We start from the raw sequence: 20,910 nt of genomic DNA on the forward strand, positions 1-20,910 counted from the left end.
AATCCAATTTGATCTTGTGCAGATACTCATCTAAGCAAAGCAAGAAAGGTTAGGTCTAGGCTAGGTGGTGAATTATTCAAAATGAACCAACAGGCTGAGAAGTACAGAAGTTTATTTTTTAATGCAGTGTCAGTGTTGCTGGCCAGCTTCCACCTTTATGCGTCCTGCATTTGAATTCATACAGTGTTTACTTCAAGATTAACTCATAAAATGAAGTGAGCATTTACCCCTCAGTCGAAGAAGATAAATAAGTTTCTCATAACTTGAAACATGTTGACTAAGTTGATCTGAGCACATGTACAAAAAGTTGGTTATGTGTTTCAAAACACCAACAGAAGGGCAAACGTCGGGTTAAGTGGGATCACTGCTTTCATTTAAGTATCACATAGTTTGCATCTCTCAGTTGAGTGACATTTTGACACTATTGTGGTAAATGGCATTTGACCCTACCTATCTGAGGGATGCCCTAGGACCAAAGTGGGCAGTATCTTTCTCTTTGGGCTTGTAAGCTTAAGGAATAACAAAGCCAAAAAGGACAAATCCAGACATGAACTTGAATGCAAGTGAAACCTTGCTGGCAGTTACCTCAAATTCATGAGCAGATCTCATGCAGAGATGGTGCAGTCTACACTACTGTTTTTTTAATGACCTTATTTGCCCTCTATTCACATCATGTTGGCTTCAGCTTGCATAGATCCCTTCCTACATCCTGCCCAATATGAACAGTTGGTGGCACTTAAAGAGCAAAGATTAAATAGGAATTATTTTTGTGTGGTAGGAAGGAAAATTACCACACTTATATTCCCAAATTCTTGGTTGCCTCCAGTTCCAAAGTAGCTGACTTAAGTTCACTCTCCAGTATGCAGTTCACTTGAAACAAAGCACCCAACAATGCATAAGATAATCTGTCAGCGATCATCAATTTATTTTTTTTTTTTTGTAGTGTATTGCTAGTAGTAAGAGCTCTTGGCAACAGCACAAGTCCCCAAGTTTAGCGGTAACTTTAAATGTATTTCCTATCCAGGCATTCCAATAGGGAGTTACTGAGGGAAAAATTAACCTTACTGAGCAAGTCTTACAAGAGTCTGAACGTAATTGGAGAATAAATAGCTCAGACTCTTAAAACTGTAAGAAAAAGTAGGAACTTTTGTCCTAGAAGGAAAACAGTGGGAAATGATCGCTAGGACTAAGCACATTGCTTTATGTTTCTGAGCTGCAAATGCTACCTTGAGACATGCTTTTATTTGGCTATTAACCAGACTTCTCACAGGAGGAGCTTGTGTCATTCAAGCCTTTCTTCTTCTTGTTGACAGCAGCTGCTTTGCTTATTTTACTCTCATTTATGAATGGGATGGCAGCTCAGGGGGAATTCAGAAACACAAACAGCATTGTGTAGTTTCAGCACTGACACTTCTCAGGTCTTTAGATTTTAATATTCTTTTATTTCTGGTTTATTACTGGTTTCCTTTTGATCCTGTCTTTACAACTCTGATATTGTCCCTTATCCCTTTGGAATGAAAAGATGAGGGAAGAAAGAAGTAACCATCTCCTTACTTTATGTAGCACCTTCAGCCTTTAAGTAACCTATTTCAGAAACTAGCTTAAGCACCCCTGTGTCGTCTTCTTAAGAAGTTTCTCGACTTCTGTACAGATGAAAACTGATTTTTGGGTTCTGTTTCACTTTTAGGAAAGAAACGTTTTTTTTTTCCACAGCAGGAAGTAAGTCCTATAATGTTTAGTAATGCTATCTGGCTCTTTGTGTCTGACAGTTTGCATTACCTACCCTCTATTTTTGTTTGAGCTAGTGCTAAAACAAGCTTCATTTCTTTTCTTTTTTAAAACCATTTTTGTAGCCTGTGATAGCCTGAATGCAGGAAAGAGTTTTCTCTCTTCATCTCTGAGGTATAGATTTCGGACCGAATTAGGAGCTCTGCTTTTTGCTGTGGATCATATTCAGGGCTGAGGACAATGGGAATTAACCACAAGCCTCACATTAAACATGACTTTGAGAGATCTCTCAATAGAGGCTTTAAGGAAAGCCAAGGTTCTGTTTTCTGGAAGAGCTTGTAGCTCTGTGCAGTTGGAGAAGTACAAATTAATGTAAAAACGGTTTCACATAGAACAGTGCTGTGGGGGTCCATTTAAAACGTATTGTTGCAGTTTACAGGATGTACCAGGAAGCTCCTGCTCTCTACTTTGGGGGCCTTGAACATTCTTTACAGCAGCGATGCAGGCAAAAACTAGAACTAGCTAGGAATTCACACCCAAGTTGTCACTGGCACTCTTGCCTGTCACTGGCACTCTTGCCCTCAGTTTCTGCCTCCCTGAGAAACAATCTCAATACAAAGAGGAAGCACATGCTTCATATTTAATTCTAGGTGCTTTGAGTGAAAGATGTTTCCATGACAGTGGAACAGTGGTACTTCTGAGTCTTGCTTTCTGGTTTCAAAGTGTCATTTTTATTAATACCAGCACCAGATTTAAGAGGAAGAGCATGGACACATGAAAGCAAACAGACACAGTGAAGATGAATGGGCTGTGGGCTTCATCCTGCAAATACCTCATTTGGTTTCTAGACAGCTGCTCTGATTCAAGAGCAGCTGAAAGGTGTTCTACAAAATGGTTGTCATGGCAGGCTTCTAACAAAGGATCCTAACTATTCCCTCCCTGCCCTGACTAGCCCAAAGATAGAGCATATTATGCCTTTACTCCATCCACTGCTTCTTGTCACATGAACCTGGGAGCCAGAATCTTAAAAATTACTTTTGAATTTCATCTCTTGGGGAACAAGAGCATGCTACATTGGCCAGCAATATTTCCAAGTTCATTATGCAGGCAGAATGCCATGCAAGTGCTTGCATCTTCAGGGATATGTGCAATATATGCAGAAGTAGTGAAGCCATCCTGTTTCAAGTTTGACTTGACTATACTAAGAAAAAACTTTCTCCACTGTTAATTCCCTTTTCTCCAACACCTGTAGGTCCTTAAACAACCCTCCCCGCTTCCTCCTATATGATAGTATACTTGCAGTATTAAGAGACACATAGTTAAGGCACTTGGAGCACTGCAGTTTTCATAAGTACACTGTGATCAGATTTCATATATGTTTTTTACTGCAGCTCCTTTATGGGATTCTTACTTTTTCCCCCCCCTTTTTCCTGTGGTTGATAATGGGTCTAAAGAAGTAAAAGCAGTGTTTAAGAAGTGATGTTTTGTAAAGTGACTAATGTTTAATCTGTTTGCCTAATCAACTTCTGGCTAATAATTCTAACCCATTAAGTAGCTAGTTAGTACATGTTTTGAATAAACACATCTGGTCCTGCAATGAGTGAAGGTTCTGCCTGCGTGTGGGTGACAGATGTGATGGTAGTTTCCCCAGTGCTCTCTTTTAAATAATTAACAGCACACTGGTGAAGTAGCCTTAGACAGGCAGCCTCAAAGCCAGCTGTATAGTCTCAGAGCTGTGTCTGTGGACATGTGCCTTATCTCCTTAGTCTGCTCCAGCTATTACATTCCCTCTTCTTTGGTATTTCAAAAGCTACATGAGCTCTAAGAAACACCTTTTTAAATAACACTGGACTCCTGGCTTCTGGTCTGAAAGGCAGCAGGAGAACAAGAAATGATATGTCAGGCCACCCAAGGGGCAAATAGTTTTGAATTCACAAGCCTTGCAGATTGATCTCTCTTACCAAACAAAAGGCATTTGAAACAGTCCTGCCCTGCTGTTTCATTACGTGGAGTTGCTGGACTAGGTTTGGGAACAACCTTCTTTTGAAGGAAATGTCATCTTGTGGTAGCCTACTTCTTTATGTGGTCAATAGCTTCCTAGGCTGGAACAGCTGGTAATTCTTATTGATCTCAAAAGTGAGAAAAGCTAAGATTAGTTACATGCAGAAGAGATCATTTCTTCCAACTCAGCTGTCATTTTGTTTTTCAGATTTTGGCTTTTTTGTGATAGGGCTGTTTAAAGTTGTTTTTTTTTTCCAGAGGGAGGAATTATGTCAGTAAATTAAATAAACAGCAGGATATTTTGCAAGAGGCTAATTTGCACAAAAATTACTTCTTAAAAATGAGACTTGAGTTCTTGCTTACCAAGGGGCAAGGTAAGATTTATTCCTACTTCTGAGGGTCTGTGAACCCTGATCATTCTGTGCCTATACCATAATGGTTAACATGCAGCTGTCATTAGTTCTAGTGATACAGGCTCAGTCTGTGACCTTTGTTTTGTAAGGCATCAACAATAGCACAGCTGCCCCCGCATAGTTGAGATCTCAAACCTGCAATTTGGCAAGAGGAACAGAACAAATTGGATAAATACACATAAACACATTGTGAAGGAAGGGAAAACAGAACAGAATGAACCAGAGCATCATCCTACAACTTGTTTGATAGGGATGATTTAAGTAGGCATATGGTATAGTTAAATGTGCTTTCAAAAACATTGGCCTGATTCTTCAAGCAAATATGAAATAAATATCTAAATAGAAAGAGAGCTGATACAGTATCATTAGTTCTCTCAAAGGAGGCATATGAATGCCTTGGAAATGTGTGCGAGTGGGGGCTGGGCGTGAATGATAAGCAGATTTACATTCCCACACAAAAAGTGTCATTAACTTATTGTTAAGATTACACAGTTGTACTTCCTTCTAACACCGCAAGCATTAACAAAAGCAAGCAGGCAATAAGCTAATATTTAGACCTAACCCAGCACCAATTTTCACATCTTATTAGCTCAGTGTTGGCATAACAGACCACCACAGCCACTGTAATACCTCTCACACACACAGTTTCCATCCAACAGTCACGCTGCCTACAACGCACATATTTAAGAACTGAAAATCACTGCTGTGCTCATCCTACGATGCGACCTTTCAGTGCTATGTTATTTAGTAACTCGATAACAATTTTAAGTTAAAATTAGGCTTTGTCTTTCTGCATTCCTTTTACCAGATGGAAAGAAAATACAAAGTAGATAAGCTAAGAAATTCTGAATATGTTATTACAAAGTAAGTCTAAACATATATTTAAATGATGCTCGTCACAAGTCACACCAGGTATATCTCCCACATAAACTGCATGCAAATACTCGAATACACAAAACCATGTGATTTCCAGAGTATGTAGGTAAACATGTGAGATGACCTGTTTATTCAGGCAAGCCCATAACTTCATCAAGTTCATTAATTTGAGTGGAATGTTCATTTGTCTGCCTTAAGGAATATTGAGAAAAGTGTATAACTTCATGGAGTTTTCTTGTGACATGGAAGTCAGTAGCTGAAAACTGGATGAAGGAGATAATTGCTGTTGTTTTCTATGGCTATTGCTGGAATTAGTATTATTATTTTTATTTTGTCACTTTTTCCTCCTTGGCTGAGAAAGGTAAAATTTTGGGAAGTGTGTTGCAAGTGCAGAGAAGTGCCAAAGTTGTATGCAAGCTGCAGATTTGACTTGTGTGTCTTTCAGAGTCGTTTAAGAAAAGATTAATATTTCACAGGGCATGTTGAGCATTTTCTGTTCTGTTTCCAACTAACAAGTTACCTTCTTTTTGTGGTGCTGTTAATTAAATTGCCTTATCATAACCTTTGTGACAACTAAAGCAAGAGATTAATTTGGCCACAGAACTAAGTTATTTGTTAATGTAAGGGGCAATGCATGGGATGAGTTCTTAGCCACCTGAGAGTTAAGCAACTTGTTTCAGTGTTCAAGCATGGGTTTAAGGACCCATTTACAAAGTCTCAATCTTAGTTTATAAACTATACTGTGACTACATATTGCTTGAAGAATACCTTATCCAGAGAAAAGGGAAGCAATTAAAATGGGAATTCAATGGGATTTCTCAGTTAAGAGGTAGCTTGTTGACCAAGATACTTCACATTCCAGATAGTACCAGTCATTACTCTAAAAAGGCAAAAGCACAATAAATCCACATGACTAGTTGCCTCCCAGTAACCAGTTGTATAGCTGTACCTTAGGAAGTGCTTGATGAAGGAGAACAGGTAGTCTGCTGTTGCAAAAGGAGATACCAGTCATCAGGAAAAACACTGGACTTCCTTTGGGTTGTCAGCCTTCCTAAAGCCTATCTTCCCTATACACAGAGTAGCTGAGCTTTTTTTTTTTTTTTTTTTTTTTTTTTTTAAAATGCAGGAGGTATAGCCATAGCCAACACCCCCTCCCCCCAAAAAGAAGTGAGAAATGCTTGCCCCCTTTTAACTTCCTGCTGCCCTTGTCAGTCATGTGAGTTCCTTGTGCTCACAGATTGGTAAGATGCCATGGCCAAATCTGGTCGTTTTCACCTGTTCTCATTCCTGAGCCTCAGTGATTGGAATACTTCTCCATCACTGATGTACTCATGGCTAATTAGGCCCATTGATTTGATATTAACATTATCCTTCAGTGTAAACAGCTGTTCTTCCCCAGTAGCACTGGGTAAGGAGAGTTGACGTAAATCAGATCCTCTCCCACCTGGGCTAATTCCTTTCTTTGCAAAGTCACTGAGACTCGGCATTTATTTTCAGCACTAGCACTTCGGCGTTTTTTTTTTCCCCTATGCAAGCATTTAGTTCCAACAAAAATAAAAATAGGGTACGGTTACCAATCACTGGTTACTCATATGGTACAACCTTCCCTCTCTAAAATAGCTAGAGAAATAAAGTCAGGTAGGGGGAAACCAGAAATATGGCTGTATTAGGCTTAATGTCTGTTATAAATATTAACTTCTGAAAATATTTTAGAAATACATTTAGTTTGACGCAATTAGTTTATAATGGGAACTATTCACAGATGGAAACATCCTCAATGGATTGTATAGGCTAACTGGCTTCTAAGACATATGGATCTGATGTTAAGATCAGTAGTAATTTCTAATGCAGTCCTTCACATTCCTCAATAGGGCACACAGTGTTCCCAGAGCATTAAGAAAGAGTGCGTGAGCAGAACTAAGTGCTTAATATTATGCAGTGGACATAGTATCCTGAGCTGAATTAATAGACTAATTTAACATAATAATGACATTTCATACCCTGTTAGTGCAGGTTCCCATGATTCCATGAGATCAGAGCTAATTCATTGCTGGCTTCCAGTTCTTTCAAATTCACTAGCACTTCCCAGCAGTGAAATACTTCTGTATGTCTGCACTTCTGTCCCATTTCCTGTGGAAAGCCAAACCCAAATAGACTATATATTGAGCAGTCTGCTGAGAAAGCTAGATAGTTCTGGGGTAGCAAGAGGGGATCCTAAGAGAACTGTAATTTGAATTTATATGTCAGCAATAAGATACATCAAGAAAAGGGGGGGAAGGGGGAAGTTTGTACTAATTCTTTACCAAAACCCCAAAACACCATAATGATTTGCACAGAATGCAGGTCTTGCTAGTCTCAGGAAAATAATTAAATATTCCTTTTTATGCCTGTGTGGTTGGTGGGAGGAAAACAACTCTGACCATTTATCATAACTGTAGATTATTCACTGTCCCCAGTACAATTCCCATCAACTTGCGTAAACTGTTTCCTATGCTTCCAACCCTTGGCACAGTGGAACTGCACTGAACATTTGGCAGACAAGGTCTGTAACCCTGCTCAAAGGGAATTTGCTGTGTCCTTATGCAGCTCGGGCTTCTGATCTAGGAAAAGCAACAAAACTACAAGCATAGACTTGAAATACCTTTCTCTGTGGCTTTGTGTGGCCTCCTGCTGCAGGGCTGTGTCCCTAGACGCAGAGAGTCAGATTTGTGGTCTTAGAGTGTTTGTTAACCGAGAACAGGGGAAAGGATACTCTGTGCTTTGGTTGATGAGAATGTGTGGGGTAAATATTAGTTGTTTCCCCAGCAAATAATGGCCAATGATTTCAAACTCAAGTTGATCAAATGAAACTGCTGTGTCCATACATTGAGATTGGAGCTGACCCCACTGAGACACGATCACCTATCACTCAGAGTCCTATGGCTGTCTCCCCTACCGTACAGCTGAGCATTAGTTCTCTCCCTGCATATGCCACTACCCCTGCTCTTCAACCTTCAGACAGAAGATAGGGGGTGGTACAACAGAGGCCGCCTCACCTGGTACTAAAAACTTCAGTCTACCTCCTGAGGTGAGGTCAGTAGTGTTTGGCAATGGAGCTTTTCCTTCAAACTCTAAAACATGAAATACTTGCACTGAATGACACCTTGTATTTGCTCCAGCTGTGAACAGTGGGCAATACTTCTGTGTTAAAAACCTGAACATGCCATTGTCAGTCACAGTGTGTTCCAGTTTCCCCATCCTTCAGGAGACCATCAAAATAAAGTATGGTCATGGTGGCACCCCTTTGTGCTGCCAGACGGTTGTGTAGGGATAGTAAATTATATGGGGGTAAAGTGATAAGCATGCAAAAAAATTATACTTAAATTGGTAGTTCCACCAGACCCTTCTCCCACCACTGTTACGGATTTTCCAGTGTGTGATTTCTGTATACATACAAATTTATACAAACACACACAACAGGTGCATATGTATGTATGGATATATTTAGAACACATACACACACACTTACTACTGGCTTACCAATATTAACTGTGTAATAAAGCTATATATTAATTCATGGAGGTAGGTTTTTTAAGGGGAAGCATCCTTTTAAATACATAGATCTATTTTTTTCCTTCCTACTATGTTCAGCATTTTAGCTATTTTAATGCTGGCACTTGATTCTAAAATACCTTTGTCACCATAATTTTAGTAACTTTTTGAGCAGTTGCCAGTTTAATTTTCAGTGCGTGAAAATTGGAGGTAAATTATTTATTACTTCCAGCAAATGTCTTTCACAATTTTATTTAATTTTTTCATCTTTTTTAATGGGTCATAAAATGGCAATCTTTTATTGGATACTCATAAAATAAGGAGCAAATGAATACTTTGCAAATAGGTTACTGTGGATTGAAATGTCAGCTGTATTTCACAGGGTATGAAATTCTTTAGACCAGAGCTGTAGTGACATATGGCAGTGGGCCACGTTCCTCTTCTGTAACAATAAAGCAGCAGTGGACATAAAGGAAAGAAAGAATTGCAATTGTTGGGTCTTCTCAAGTTACATTTTTTTGTAAATTACTTATTAGAACAGCCAGTGGGCCATGACTGATGCAGTTTTAAAGTTGCAAGAGTCTTGTGGTTATCTTTGGTCATAAATAAGAACATTTTTTAAAAGCTGTTCACAGACTAAAAGTTTGCCAGGTTTGATTCCCATCCAAAAAGTGATACTTCGCAGACGAAATATAGGAAAATCCCTTCCACATTGATCAAAGGCTATGAACTGTAAATAGAACCCCCATGTTTTCCTATTACAATGAAATAGCTTTAAAAGTATGGACCACCGGAAAATTGCACATTAGACCTGTGGTACATAAAAAGCAATAGGGTTTGTGAGTATCTGCACAGTATGTTAATTGCACGTGCTTATTAGCTCAACTTTGCCATCTCTTTGATTCCACTTTACTCAAGTGCTGTGTCAGAAGTGATCAGAAAATAGGAATAAGCATCCTGGCTAAAAGCCTTAAAAAGATGCCGGATTTGGGCACCCCTGCATTTTTGAGGAACAGTGTGAAAAGCTGCACTTGCCTTTCCCTTGAGGCTTCTTCCCGCAGCTGTGTTTTTCAAGCTAGACATAGAGAAGCTGGTCGACTCCTTGTGTTCTTGGGTATAACTGCAAGAAGGCCTGGGTGCCTTTGTGCACGGCGTCCGTGGGCCTTTGTTATTAGAACCTCTGATTGTTACCCTTGGGGTCTGCTTCCCCTTCCTGTGTGCACAGATGTAAAATACACACTGTGACCCACGCAGAATGTGTCATGCAGCAGAGGTGAGGTTTTAGCAGGGCACTGGAGGGTGACTTCCTGGGTTGCTACAGCAACATCAACATTTACACTTCCTGATTCTTTGTGGGTTTTATTGTGGGTTGACCTGAGGAGATACTCTGTTCTGCAGCAGCTTTCAAAAGCTCAGCACTTGGTTTTGTTCTGTGCTGGTATGAAACTATTACCAATCTAATCTTTCCTTGCAAAAATAGGGTTGTGGTAGAAGGTCTGTTTTACTTCAGGGACAGTCTGCCCTTGCATGCATAGCTGTGCTGTTTGGGTGTGACCAGGTTCACAGTGAATGGAGCACAGGGACAGTTCAAGACATGGGCCTTGCACGCCAGCACCGTCTGTCTTTGGATGCTAGGGTGGGACAATGACAACTTCTCTTCTCTAGTCTCCCTCTCTCCACATACCTCAGCAGAAGGAGAGGCAATTTTCCTTGAGTCTTTGGGAAGCAATTAAGATATTATGGGTGTGGTCATGTAAATCACATAAATTATTGCTGGGAGATCTGGCCTTATGGATTTACAAAGCCAGGCATTTAGTGCCTGTGGGGACATTTTTTGAGGCATTTCTGATCACCTCCATCAGGGAGACTGAAGGTATGGTCTTACAACCAGCTGACCAAGATCTGTGCTGCTTCTTCCCTTGTGAGCTAAGCCTGTCATGAAAACTCACTGCAGTCTCATAACCCTTTAAATTTTATTCCTCCAGTCTACCAAAAAAAAGTATCAGCAGAGGCCCAAAGATTTAGAAATTTATCTGGTGGCATAGGCTTGTTCAGCTCTTAGCTGATTTGAGCTTTACTGAAGGAACCCACAAAATACTGACAATCACCAGTGGGAAATGAAGGTGCCCAAGAAATAGAATCACTGCTAAATGTAATTTTATTTTCAAAATATTTGCAGTTTATGCAGAATGCTGAGCTAAAAGCCTCATGCATGTGGACAGTTACTAGTAAACACTAGAGATACTCATGTAATACTTCTTTCTCTTGGATGTTTGTGAATGAATGAGTAGAAGAAATAGGGCACCTAGTTTTTGGAACTCCACATTTGAAGGGGTAGTGTTTATATGAATCAGAAATCCACATAGCCCATCAAACAAGTGGATGCTAAAGAAATGAAAAAACGTGTTTATTATACCATACAGACAAGACAATTTCAGGAAGGAAGTGATTTTGTATGTTGACAGGTTCATCCTTTTGAAGATGAGACGATTATCTGTATGAATTCACTCTGTGGCTTCTAGAACTGAGGAAGTGTAATCAACTCCTATGAAAATCTCAAATGGCTCATCCCTGCAGGCTGTGTATCAGAATGGAAGTTGATAGGGAAACTGGTTGTTCCTACTGCATCGTATCTGCGCTGATAGCTGATGTGTTCAGTGAGCCTGTTGCTTGGGATGACTGTCTGACAGCTAAAGGTTGGGGGAATGCAAAGCTCGACAGTAGCAAGGTGGCACATGGCACCAGGGACTCAAAACCCGCTCCTACCGCAGTCCGTGGGATTTGGGGAGCTGTGGGCCCAGCTCTCATTTAGACACATGTGTTATCGGCGCTCTTTTATGGGGCCTTCTGTATTGCCAGAACAGTGTACAGAGGCGTTGCTGTGAATGAGGATCAGATCTGTAGATCTCACCAGCAGCAGAGTTCCCGTTTTAGTAACTGTCTGTAATAACTGGCCTTCAGTAACTGGCCTGAGCAGACTGCAGTACGCTTCTGTTCAGTTGATGGCAGGTTTCTTCCTGGGCATTTTTGTTGGGCTAAGATTTTTGTGCCGCTTTTGAGGATCTGTTTCCACCATCTCACGCACCCTAACAGGAATTGTTTATTTGACATTTACATGATCCCAGAGCGTGACTGTGTTCTAAAGCTAAGAAAAAGAGCTTAAAATGTCAGTGACCCTGCCTGCTCAGCACACCACCCCTCTGGGACTCAGGCAAGTTGCATAAGAGAATAGGTTACAGACATCCCTACTCACTGTTTTTTTCCTAAATCTCGGGTAAAATATTTAGATAAGTGAATGGAGCCAGAACACAGCTCTCAGGTCTGTACAGCATATCAGCCGAGCAAATGTTTTTTTGTGGGGCTGGGATTTAAAGCTGCCTTTTCTAGTAGAAGACAGTAATGGTAACATTAGCACTTCTCAATCCGTTGGGAAATCCCTGTTTGAGTGGAGCTTGTCAGCGGACATAAACAGAGGCCAGCTCTATGTTGCAAACAGTAAGGTGTAAACATGGGCACTAGTCCACTTAAAAATCTTAGCTATTATACAAAATTTTTCATACAACCTAGTCAGTTCAAGGAAGTGTCGAGATCCACAAGATACCTGGGCAACAACGCTTTTCTTTAGTATGGGTTAAGATGTTCTTCTGGAGTGTTTTAGCCAAATGTCTTTCAGGTTTTGCTCAATTTGCTATCAAAGACCATCTAAAAAACCAGCTTAATTTCTTAATAGCTAAATTAGACAAAGCTTGCGTGTTTCAGCCAAGACTCATCAAGCTCACAGTGCCAAATAGCATAAGTGTGGTAGCTACAGGACACTGCTAGAAAAAGACTAATGCAGATGTTCCACATGAAGGCAATAGAGAACTGTCCCTACAAATTTAAGAAAAAAAAGCATATTGCAGTAGGAGTATGTAGTTTGCTGCATGACACAGGGAAGGCAGAAGAAAAAAAGGTGATGCTTACTTTAAGTTTTAATGCATAAGAGAGAAACAGAGTGAGAAGTTTAACAGGATCGACTGTTAAATTTTGAAAGCTGTGCTTTTTCTAGGGAAGCCAAGAAAGCCCAACACCTAAGTCACAGGTCCAGGAATTCCTAAGATAGGCTGTCTCTCTCACACCCTGAAACAGTGTGAAACGCAGTATTTTAGTGAGTTAGAATATCCACCTTCAGGATAAGCCACGATGTGCACCTAGATTTTTGCTGACAAACCTGTTGGGGGGGGGGGGGCAGCCTGGAGGTTGTGAGTATAGGAAGCATTGCTGCAAAAGAAGTAATCTGTTCCCTAAAGATCTAAGGGATATATGGAAGGCTACTTTTATGAAGAGCTGTATGAAATAATTTATGTTATCACTTTAGTGGACTTAGGTTTTTTTGTGTAAGCCTTCTTACACAGGAGAATTAAATTAAACATGAGTAGCAGTGAGAGGTACTGCTAGCATAGTGAAAATGTGCCTCAACACTACTTTACTTCTCTTTTGAAGTTTCAGATGTGTTTTCTTTCCTAGTTGCAGAGCTGAAAAACATGTGAGCCTGAGTACATGACATTTCAGATAGAGCCTGCTAGTGCTGGCAACAGTAGTCAAGCACTGATGCATCTTCCTTTTCAACCACGCAGGTTTGGGACCGGTAATAGCACGTCACAAAAATCAACAAACTGCCGGAGGATAGAAAACATTGTGAATTGATGTTAGAAAATATTCTTGACTGAATAGAACACACACAAGTCAGGAGGAAGGATGGTATTGCCAGGAAGCAAAGGGAATTGATTGGATAGCAGAAAAAAGTCCATATGAAATTGAGGATTTGCATTCACTTTTTTCTTAAAAAAATGAAATGGGGGAAAAACCGAGCATCTGAAAGCGTTTTGGAAATTCGACCCCAGTAGCTGGCAGCAACTGTCGTCAGATGTTACTGGCCAAATCCAGAAGTTCTTCACTGGTGCATAGGCAGAATTATTTTTGATCTCAGTGGGAGTTTTGCCCAACAAGAGACTACAGAAATGGTTCCAGCCAAAGATAAAACAGCTGAGGAAAACCTACAATGTATTTAGAAACAGTTAAAATATGATTGGAAATAAAGTCAATGCAGGAGGTATATAAGGATCTAGGTTCTTAAAGAACATGATATGTTAATTTAAAAATCAAAACTACTTGCTGTACTACATTTGGATTTAGAGCAGTTGGAAGGGTTCTTACTGTGTGACCAGGCTTTGAACCAAGCAGTATAATCCCAATTATGGCATCAGTCAGTGGGAAGGCACCCACTATTACTTAGGGAAGTTCAGAAATAGTAGAAAGGCTGAATAGCTTTTATGTTCAGGAAACATGACTGCAATGAATGCCCTTTCTTGGCCATAACCAAGTTCAAAACTTAGTGCGGAGCCTGCGGCGTGTTTCTCTAAATCATGCTTTAAAAAGACAAGGCCCATGGGGGAAAATGAAACATTTAAGAGATTAATCTTTCCTTCTTGAATGTGTGCTTAACTGAAAAGTTGCCATCCAAAAATACTTCTGTGTGCTGTGGATTCTTCAGTATTTATGGGCTGAATTCAGTTATTCCCTTCCAACTTGAGATACTCTATGATTCAGTTACATCTGTACAGTCATAGTTAATGCAGTGGTATGACCAGGGTGCAAAAGGATGCGACCCCGTGACACCAGAAAGAGTCACATTAATGTAACTGGGCTGTCGGTTAGTGACTTGGACAGAAAAATGCTTCGTGTAATGTGTTTATGATGTGCAAATCTCCACAAGGTTTAAGAGTTCAAACACACAAATTTCTTCAGGAACACCTGTCAGGATTTGGGCTGTGTCTCAACAGCACAGTGTGTGTACTTAAGCCCTTTTCTGCTGAAGAAAAGGCATGGCATGAACCTCTCACACTGCAGTCAATAGGATTGTTTTGCCAGTCAAACTTGAACGGAATTGTCATGCTGAAATTTCCTACAGCATTTCTCATTAAAGTGTCAAAGCAAAACATCGAAAATAAAAAAAATAATAAAAAGCATCACATTTAAAAAATTCATCACTAACAAAAGTTTTGGTATAGTTTGCTTTATTTAGTGCATTAGAAGGGAATTGAATTAATTTTTTATTTTTTCTGTTCTGATTCACTTATTCCAGTAATAATTAGAAGTAAATTAGAGTTATTCTTTCTGTTAGATCAATTATTCATTACACAGATCATTTAAAAATGAGTTTAGTGGAAGCAACTTACTTCATTTTTACTAAAACTGAAAAAGAAATTAGCCAAATTAGTTAAAAAAGCTTTGAACTCCATATTGACTAAAGCATTTGTGCCAGAATAAAAATTCATGACATAGAAGAATGGTATAAATGATTAATCATTTTAGTTCATGGGTATCTATATTTTTATTTAATTACATCTATGCATAATATAAACTGTCTGAATCTTGGGAATCCAAGCCAGAGAAGCTGAAGAGTCTTCTTATGTTTAACATTCACCATGTGTTGTTTTCTTCTAGGGTTAATTTGTAAAATGTAAACCACATACTATTTGTATGCAGTGTTTATGTACTATTTATAGAAAGTCTTGACCATTTATAATTATCCGACATTTTTATCCATAATGTCTGCATATGAGTAAAGAGATGTTTATGGAACAGACAAAACAATGTTATTTTTACAGTTGAACTTCAATTTATTTTATGTAAAACTTTTTGGAGTATTTATGCTACATGGAATAGAGAAGGGATATTCTTTACTCAGATAGCTCTCTATCCAGAAGACTAAAATGATTTCCAAACAGTAATAAACACAGTACCTGTGGGAGACTCTGTTGTTCATTTAAGCAGCATAAATTGAGGAAAAGCAAGCTCAGTCTGAAATGGCCAAAAATTGGTTTCTGAAAGCCACAAGGTGCAACCTTGTAGCAGCTAAGTATCTTGATCACTGAATGTCATCAGTTTCTAGAAATCATAACACAAAGTAATCATGTTGGTTTTGTGATTTCTGTAAGTCACTCCTGACGTCTAGTCCAGCTCAGAGGTCACGACTTCCACTGTCCTCTCTTGGAACACATTCTCTGTTGAACTGTCTGTGTGTACAAGTGCCTCCGTAGTGTGTATGCTCTTCTATTGACTGTTTTATGGCTGCTGATTTTTGTTTTCTCTTTCATTCCAGAACTCTGGAAGTTTTGGTGAGTTTGAATGAAGGGCAATCTTTCATGTCCAGCTCTCTAACAATCACCGCTTCAGAGTGTGTAAGTAGATGGCTAACATCATTCAATGTAAAATCCTGAAATCCAGTTTCTCTTTTGGTTTTACCATTGTGTGACCTCTCAGTGCAGACAACCTCAATGCATGGCAAGACCCATTAGATGTTTAGAATGCAAAAATCAACCTAACTAAAAAATGTACCTGTGCAGACACATACAGAATATACGTAATTTAACAATACACGATTTCTTAATATATATATATCTTAAGTTGCTTTCTGTGTATTTTGAGACACGCTTAGAATCTGTTTTATAACACCACTACATGCAACAAAGTGTTTTCAGCTGTTTTGAATTCCCTGATGAATTGTGTGTGTAGGGTTACAGACAAGATTTTTTTCTGCAGTTATAGAAGACAATTCCCTTAATTCTTCCCATTTAGGTGGCAAACAGCTTTATTTTAGGACGATCTTTTTTTGCAGGATTCCATATAGGTGAAGTATTGCTCTATGTATCACCTGAGACTTCCTAATAACACAGGAAAGCCATCTCTTATGTGGCAGACTTGGAGACTTTGCTTTCTGACACAGGCTTTAAGGGTTTCTCCTTTCCTTGCTGCTGCATCTGTTTTGATAACTGCTTTAGAGGCTGCTGATGTAGACCGTATGCAGAACGATATGTAGATGGAAGGCCCTGGAATGCTCCTCCTCTCCCAGACTACCTCAGCTGGCTCTGCCCTGAGACGCAAGCAGTGTCTGTGCATTCCTTGTCTGTGTGGGGCTCATATTTTTCTATAGCTTGTGAATTATATTTTGCTAAATATATTGAAACAAATTACTTTAACATGGTGTGCAGCTGTGGCGTTCAAAATATTGTGAAGCTTCTATGCCATCAGCGACTTGCTCACTATAAATATAATCAAGTCATAAGAGCCAGGTATGACACAAGTCACCTGGGGTCCCATTCCAGCACAGTTCCACTGAGTAGGATTGGTGGGAGCGGGCTGAAGCTGAGTAGGCAGAACCTTAGCACTTCAGCTTGGGTATGGAAGGTGATTGGTTATAATCCTGCAGGCGGCTACTAATGCTACATAGCTTTGGATACCTAACTTTAGTGCCTGCGTAAGGAGTGCAGGCTCTCAATTCTGTTAATTAGGGGAGACAGTTCATCAAAGCACAGGCTGGAGTATCTAAGTTAAGCCTAGGGTTACAATAGTGTGTTTTAATCATGGGCTTATAGAAAAGAGTTAAAAACAGCTTCTAGGATAAACCCTATACTTATGCAGTCAGTGACTTTTCTAACTTAATATATAAAATTTCTAATCTCACATTTCTGCTCTCTATTAATTTCTTCTGTCTTCTGTATTACATAGGCAGGATAGTTAGAATTTTTGCAGTTAGACACAAGACCACTATGCAGGGATGGAGGTTTTGAAAACGTGCCGAGCATGAATACTGTATTGCTTTAAATTTGTCTCATTTAAAGTGTGACTTTGGTGCAGCTTTCCTGTCAGGCATAGAAGCACACAGAACAGTACCTTCTGCTCATCAGCATGTATTTTTCCAACAGTATTTTTATCGCTCGTAGGTAATTAACCTAAAAGAGAAAGAATGACATTTTTCTTCTATTCATTTAAATACTTGGGTAACTGTAGAAATCAGAGTCATCTCAGGTCAGTACTTCAGTTTCAGGAAGAAAGCCTGAATGAATTGAGAGCTGAAGAAACACACACTACCCAAATCACGTTTCTGTTTAAGGGCCTCTTTATCATACGGAAGCATTTCAGTCTTACACCAAAGCATGCTGAAGCAGCCTCTCAGCATGATAACGTAAGGACAGTACAGTCACAGGGGGATGCTGGAGACTAACAGTAGACTGCTTTTCTCTTTATCTTAGTCCTTTCAGAGAAAGCAGCACATGTTAAGTCTGCCCCATGCCCCATTCAAAATAGCTAAGATTGCAGAGATAGGTTAAAACAAAGCATTGATGCAGAGCAGATCATGCGAAATTGCTGGGTATGGCTGTCTTCCTTCTGCTCTACTCCAACAGTACTTCTCTGTGGTCAAAAGTTTTCACTAACAGAATGAGTGCAGATGTGCATTGACAGGAAAAACTGTCTGATCATCCTTTTTTTTTTTTTTTTTTTCCACTTTTCATACATGTTGCAGCAAAGACAGCTCCATACAAGGAGAACTGCTGTTTCCATAGTAGCAGATGGGCAACTGCAAGAAATGGGTCACTGCTAGAATTGTTCCACTAATTCTGATAGCTGAGCAGCTGATGGCTAGTTGGTATATAAGAGTTACAAGTTACAGCCTCTCCTAGCAAACACACATTCCTGCAGTGAAAAACAAAAAATATGTTGCATCTGGGCACCAAGGCATGCATCTTACCTGTCTGTCATAAATGCGTATGCCTCACTACACCTACATGTACTTGGAATAAAGCTCTGTTTCACCTTCCATTTGCAATGGTGTATCTCCAGTACAGCTCTTCTCACTTTGACAGAATTACTCACACTGTACTCCAGCCTTAGTGATTCCCTGGGTGTCCCTCCTTTCCTTTTTCCCCAGCTGAAGTCTGAGTAACTTCTATTTTTGTAAGGTCACTGTTGCATTTTTCTCAGTGTTCTAAACCAGCACAGCAGCACAGAACACCAAGCATGAAAGTACCTGCAGGATGTGGGTTTGAGGTGGTAGGAGATGGGCTGCTCATTTCTTCATTAAAAGCAGTATTGCTGGAAGCAGTAACACTCATTCAGAATTTCTTAGGATGGTGGCTTCAGGTTCAAGTTACACTATTGCAGGGATTTCATGTGCTATAGTCTGTACAGTGCAATTGCCCTGGATGTGCGGGCGATAAGCATAAAAACTTTATATATGTATCATCAGTAGAGATTCCTTAAAATTGCACCCACCCTCCAATCCATACAGACCCATGTCCTCATGGGAGAAGGGCACCTCTCATCAACACACTTAGAAGGAGACTTTACCAGTTTGTGTCAAACAGCTCACTTCTTAGCAGTCAACGTACCCTTCTTCAAGTTGGGCGTCATTCTTATCTCAAGGATATCAGTTTTACATCAAAGTGAATCCGCTGACTTCAGCAGAAATAATCCTGGCTTGCACTAGTACAAGTTGGTCCTGTTACCCATGACTGAATTACTTAATTTGAACTTAGGTTTACAGGTAGGCAGAAAAAAGTAGTTTTCAAAGTTTTGTCATCTTCAATTTAGTATGTTCTGCACACTGTGTTCAGCCCCTTAGAATGTCTGAGACTTGCAGGTCCTAGAATATGTAAGGAATGAGAAACATGAATATCAGTCTTACCACTTCCTCCCTCTCTTTAGTGTTGATTCATCATTCATTGTGATACGCAGCTCCTGTTGAAGCATCCTAGCTTACCTTCTGCATAACTTGTGGAACTGAGGAGACTTACAGCGAAGGCTGTTGCTGAACTTGTGCCAAATACAAATTTGGCTAAGACCCCCTTCTTGATCCTTTGTGAGGAATTTCTCCCTTGGCGAGAATAGGATCCGACGAGTGGGAACAATTTGTTTGGGATTTGTATCAGTCAGTAGGAAGCTGTTTTGGGGTGAGTGGGAAACCAGGCAGCAGTTATTTGCAACATCCACTGACACTGTCTTTCTGCTTTCTTCACAGTCTAGCGGAGTAGCAGCACTTATTGCTGTTCTTGTGCTGTTACTGTTAGTGGCACTCGGTCTGCTCTGGTGGTTCTGGCCCCTCTGCTGCAAAGTGGTGAGTAAAGACTATTAGAAAAAGTCACTGGATGTGTGAGTCATGATTATAACTCATACCGTGTTGGGAAATGCAGATACCATAGGAAATAGGTTAAGTAACAGGAGAGCTACATGTGACATAATCCATCTGTTGAGGGAGTTTTCTTTCATTGGCGGTACACAATAAGTGGAAGAAGACACCACCTTCAGCACTGTGGACTGCCCTCCTAGCAATGCTTCTGGCTTTCTGAGACCTGCACACATGTGAACCAGCATCATCATACTGGTGTGCTGCTCACTGCCTTTCTACTGAGCGAATACATGTGTTATATTTCTGTGAAATCTTTGATAAAAGCCTTTTCTCTACTATTTGAAAGTTGTTGGCCATAATGGTATGCAGATGTTATCCTGAAATCTGAGTACTACCACTAAAATTGGTATTTGTGGTCCATTATGGGCTCTCAAGTTAGAAATCCCTTATCGTCTTAATAATCCCTTGCACACACTGCATCTCATTTCATCTGAGTGCACTCTTTATCCTTCTAGCAGCAGTCAGCAATGCTGTTCACTAACTCTCCTTCCATCTCCTTGTGTGTCAGGGTTTTCAAACTGGTGAAGTTTATTATTCATCCAGTTAAATGACAGCACCGATGACTTGGGAAGTGGAGGTTGCTTCTAGGCTGTTACTGTGTTCCTTGTCTTGTCTCGGGCTTGTGGAACCTGGGGCAGCAGAGGAACTGGCCTTCTTGCCTTGATCATGCTGAAGCCCACATAGGGACAATCTTTGGTGTAGTCTGTCAGGCCCCAGGCTATCCTAGGGCAAGAAGTCCTCAGCCCCATCTGCATCCTCACAGTCTGGGGTTTCTGAGGCAAGAGCTACAAGCTCTTCTCTAACAAAAAGATTCTCTTCTATCTCATTCTCCACAGTACAGTCCCATCAGAAATCTAGGAAGGTTGTCCGTTTGTTTTATTTCAACTTTGTTTTATATCATGAGCCTTCGTGTGGAACAGGAAAATTCTAAACCAGTAAGAAGAAAGTTTCCTGTTTTCTTATTTTAAAATAACTGGCTAACCTTGATTCATAGACCATCTTCACACTTCTTAGCTTCTACACTTTCTGTCTGTAGAAAGAGGCTACAATTAGGCATTTCACGTAGTTCTGTCATCTGGGGCAGGGTGCGAGGGAGATGGAGGACATGGACCAGATGATCCTTGAGGTCCCTTCCAACCTGGTATTCCGTGATTCTATGATTCTGTGCCGTGAAGGAGATAATACTGCAGCAGACTTGTGCTGGTAAAAAGGCAAACATTCTGTGTTTCTAAGTCTAGTTATTTTAAAAATATGCATGTAAAATACAATTTAAATCCCTAAGTGAAGCCAGGTAACTTTTTTTTCAGTGTCTCCTGTCAGCTACTTACAGACACACTTTGAAGTGAGCTGTTT

General features: G+C 40.0%; 1 protein-coding gene across 1 annotated transcript in view; it reads left to right on the top strand.

The window, feature by feature from the left end:
* ANTXR2 (ANTXR cell adhesion molecule 2) overlaps positions 1–20,910 on the top strand; it is a 121,475-nt gene that overhangs the window by 41,337 nt on the left and 59,228 nt on the right. The window contains exons 11-12 of the mRNA XM_074866991.1: positions 15,694–15,772; positions 19,390–19,485. Coding sequence (XP_074723092.1) covers positions 15,694–15,772; positions 19,390–19,485 — 175 coding nt within the window. The remainder of the gene's footprint in view (positions 1–15,693; positions 15,773–19,389; positions 19,486–20,910) is intronic.

The sequence above is a fragment of the Strix uralensis genome, chromosome 4 (assembly GCF_047716275.1).
Source record: "Strix uralensis isolate ZFMK-TIS-50842 chromosome 4, bStrUra1, whole genome shotgun sequence".
Classification (NCBI taxonomy): Eukaryota; Metazoa; Chordata; class Aves; order Strigiformes; family Strigidae; genus Strix; species Strix uralensis.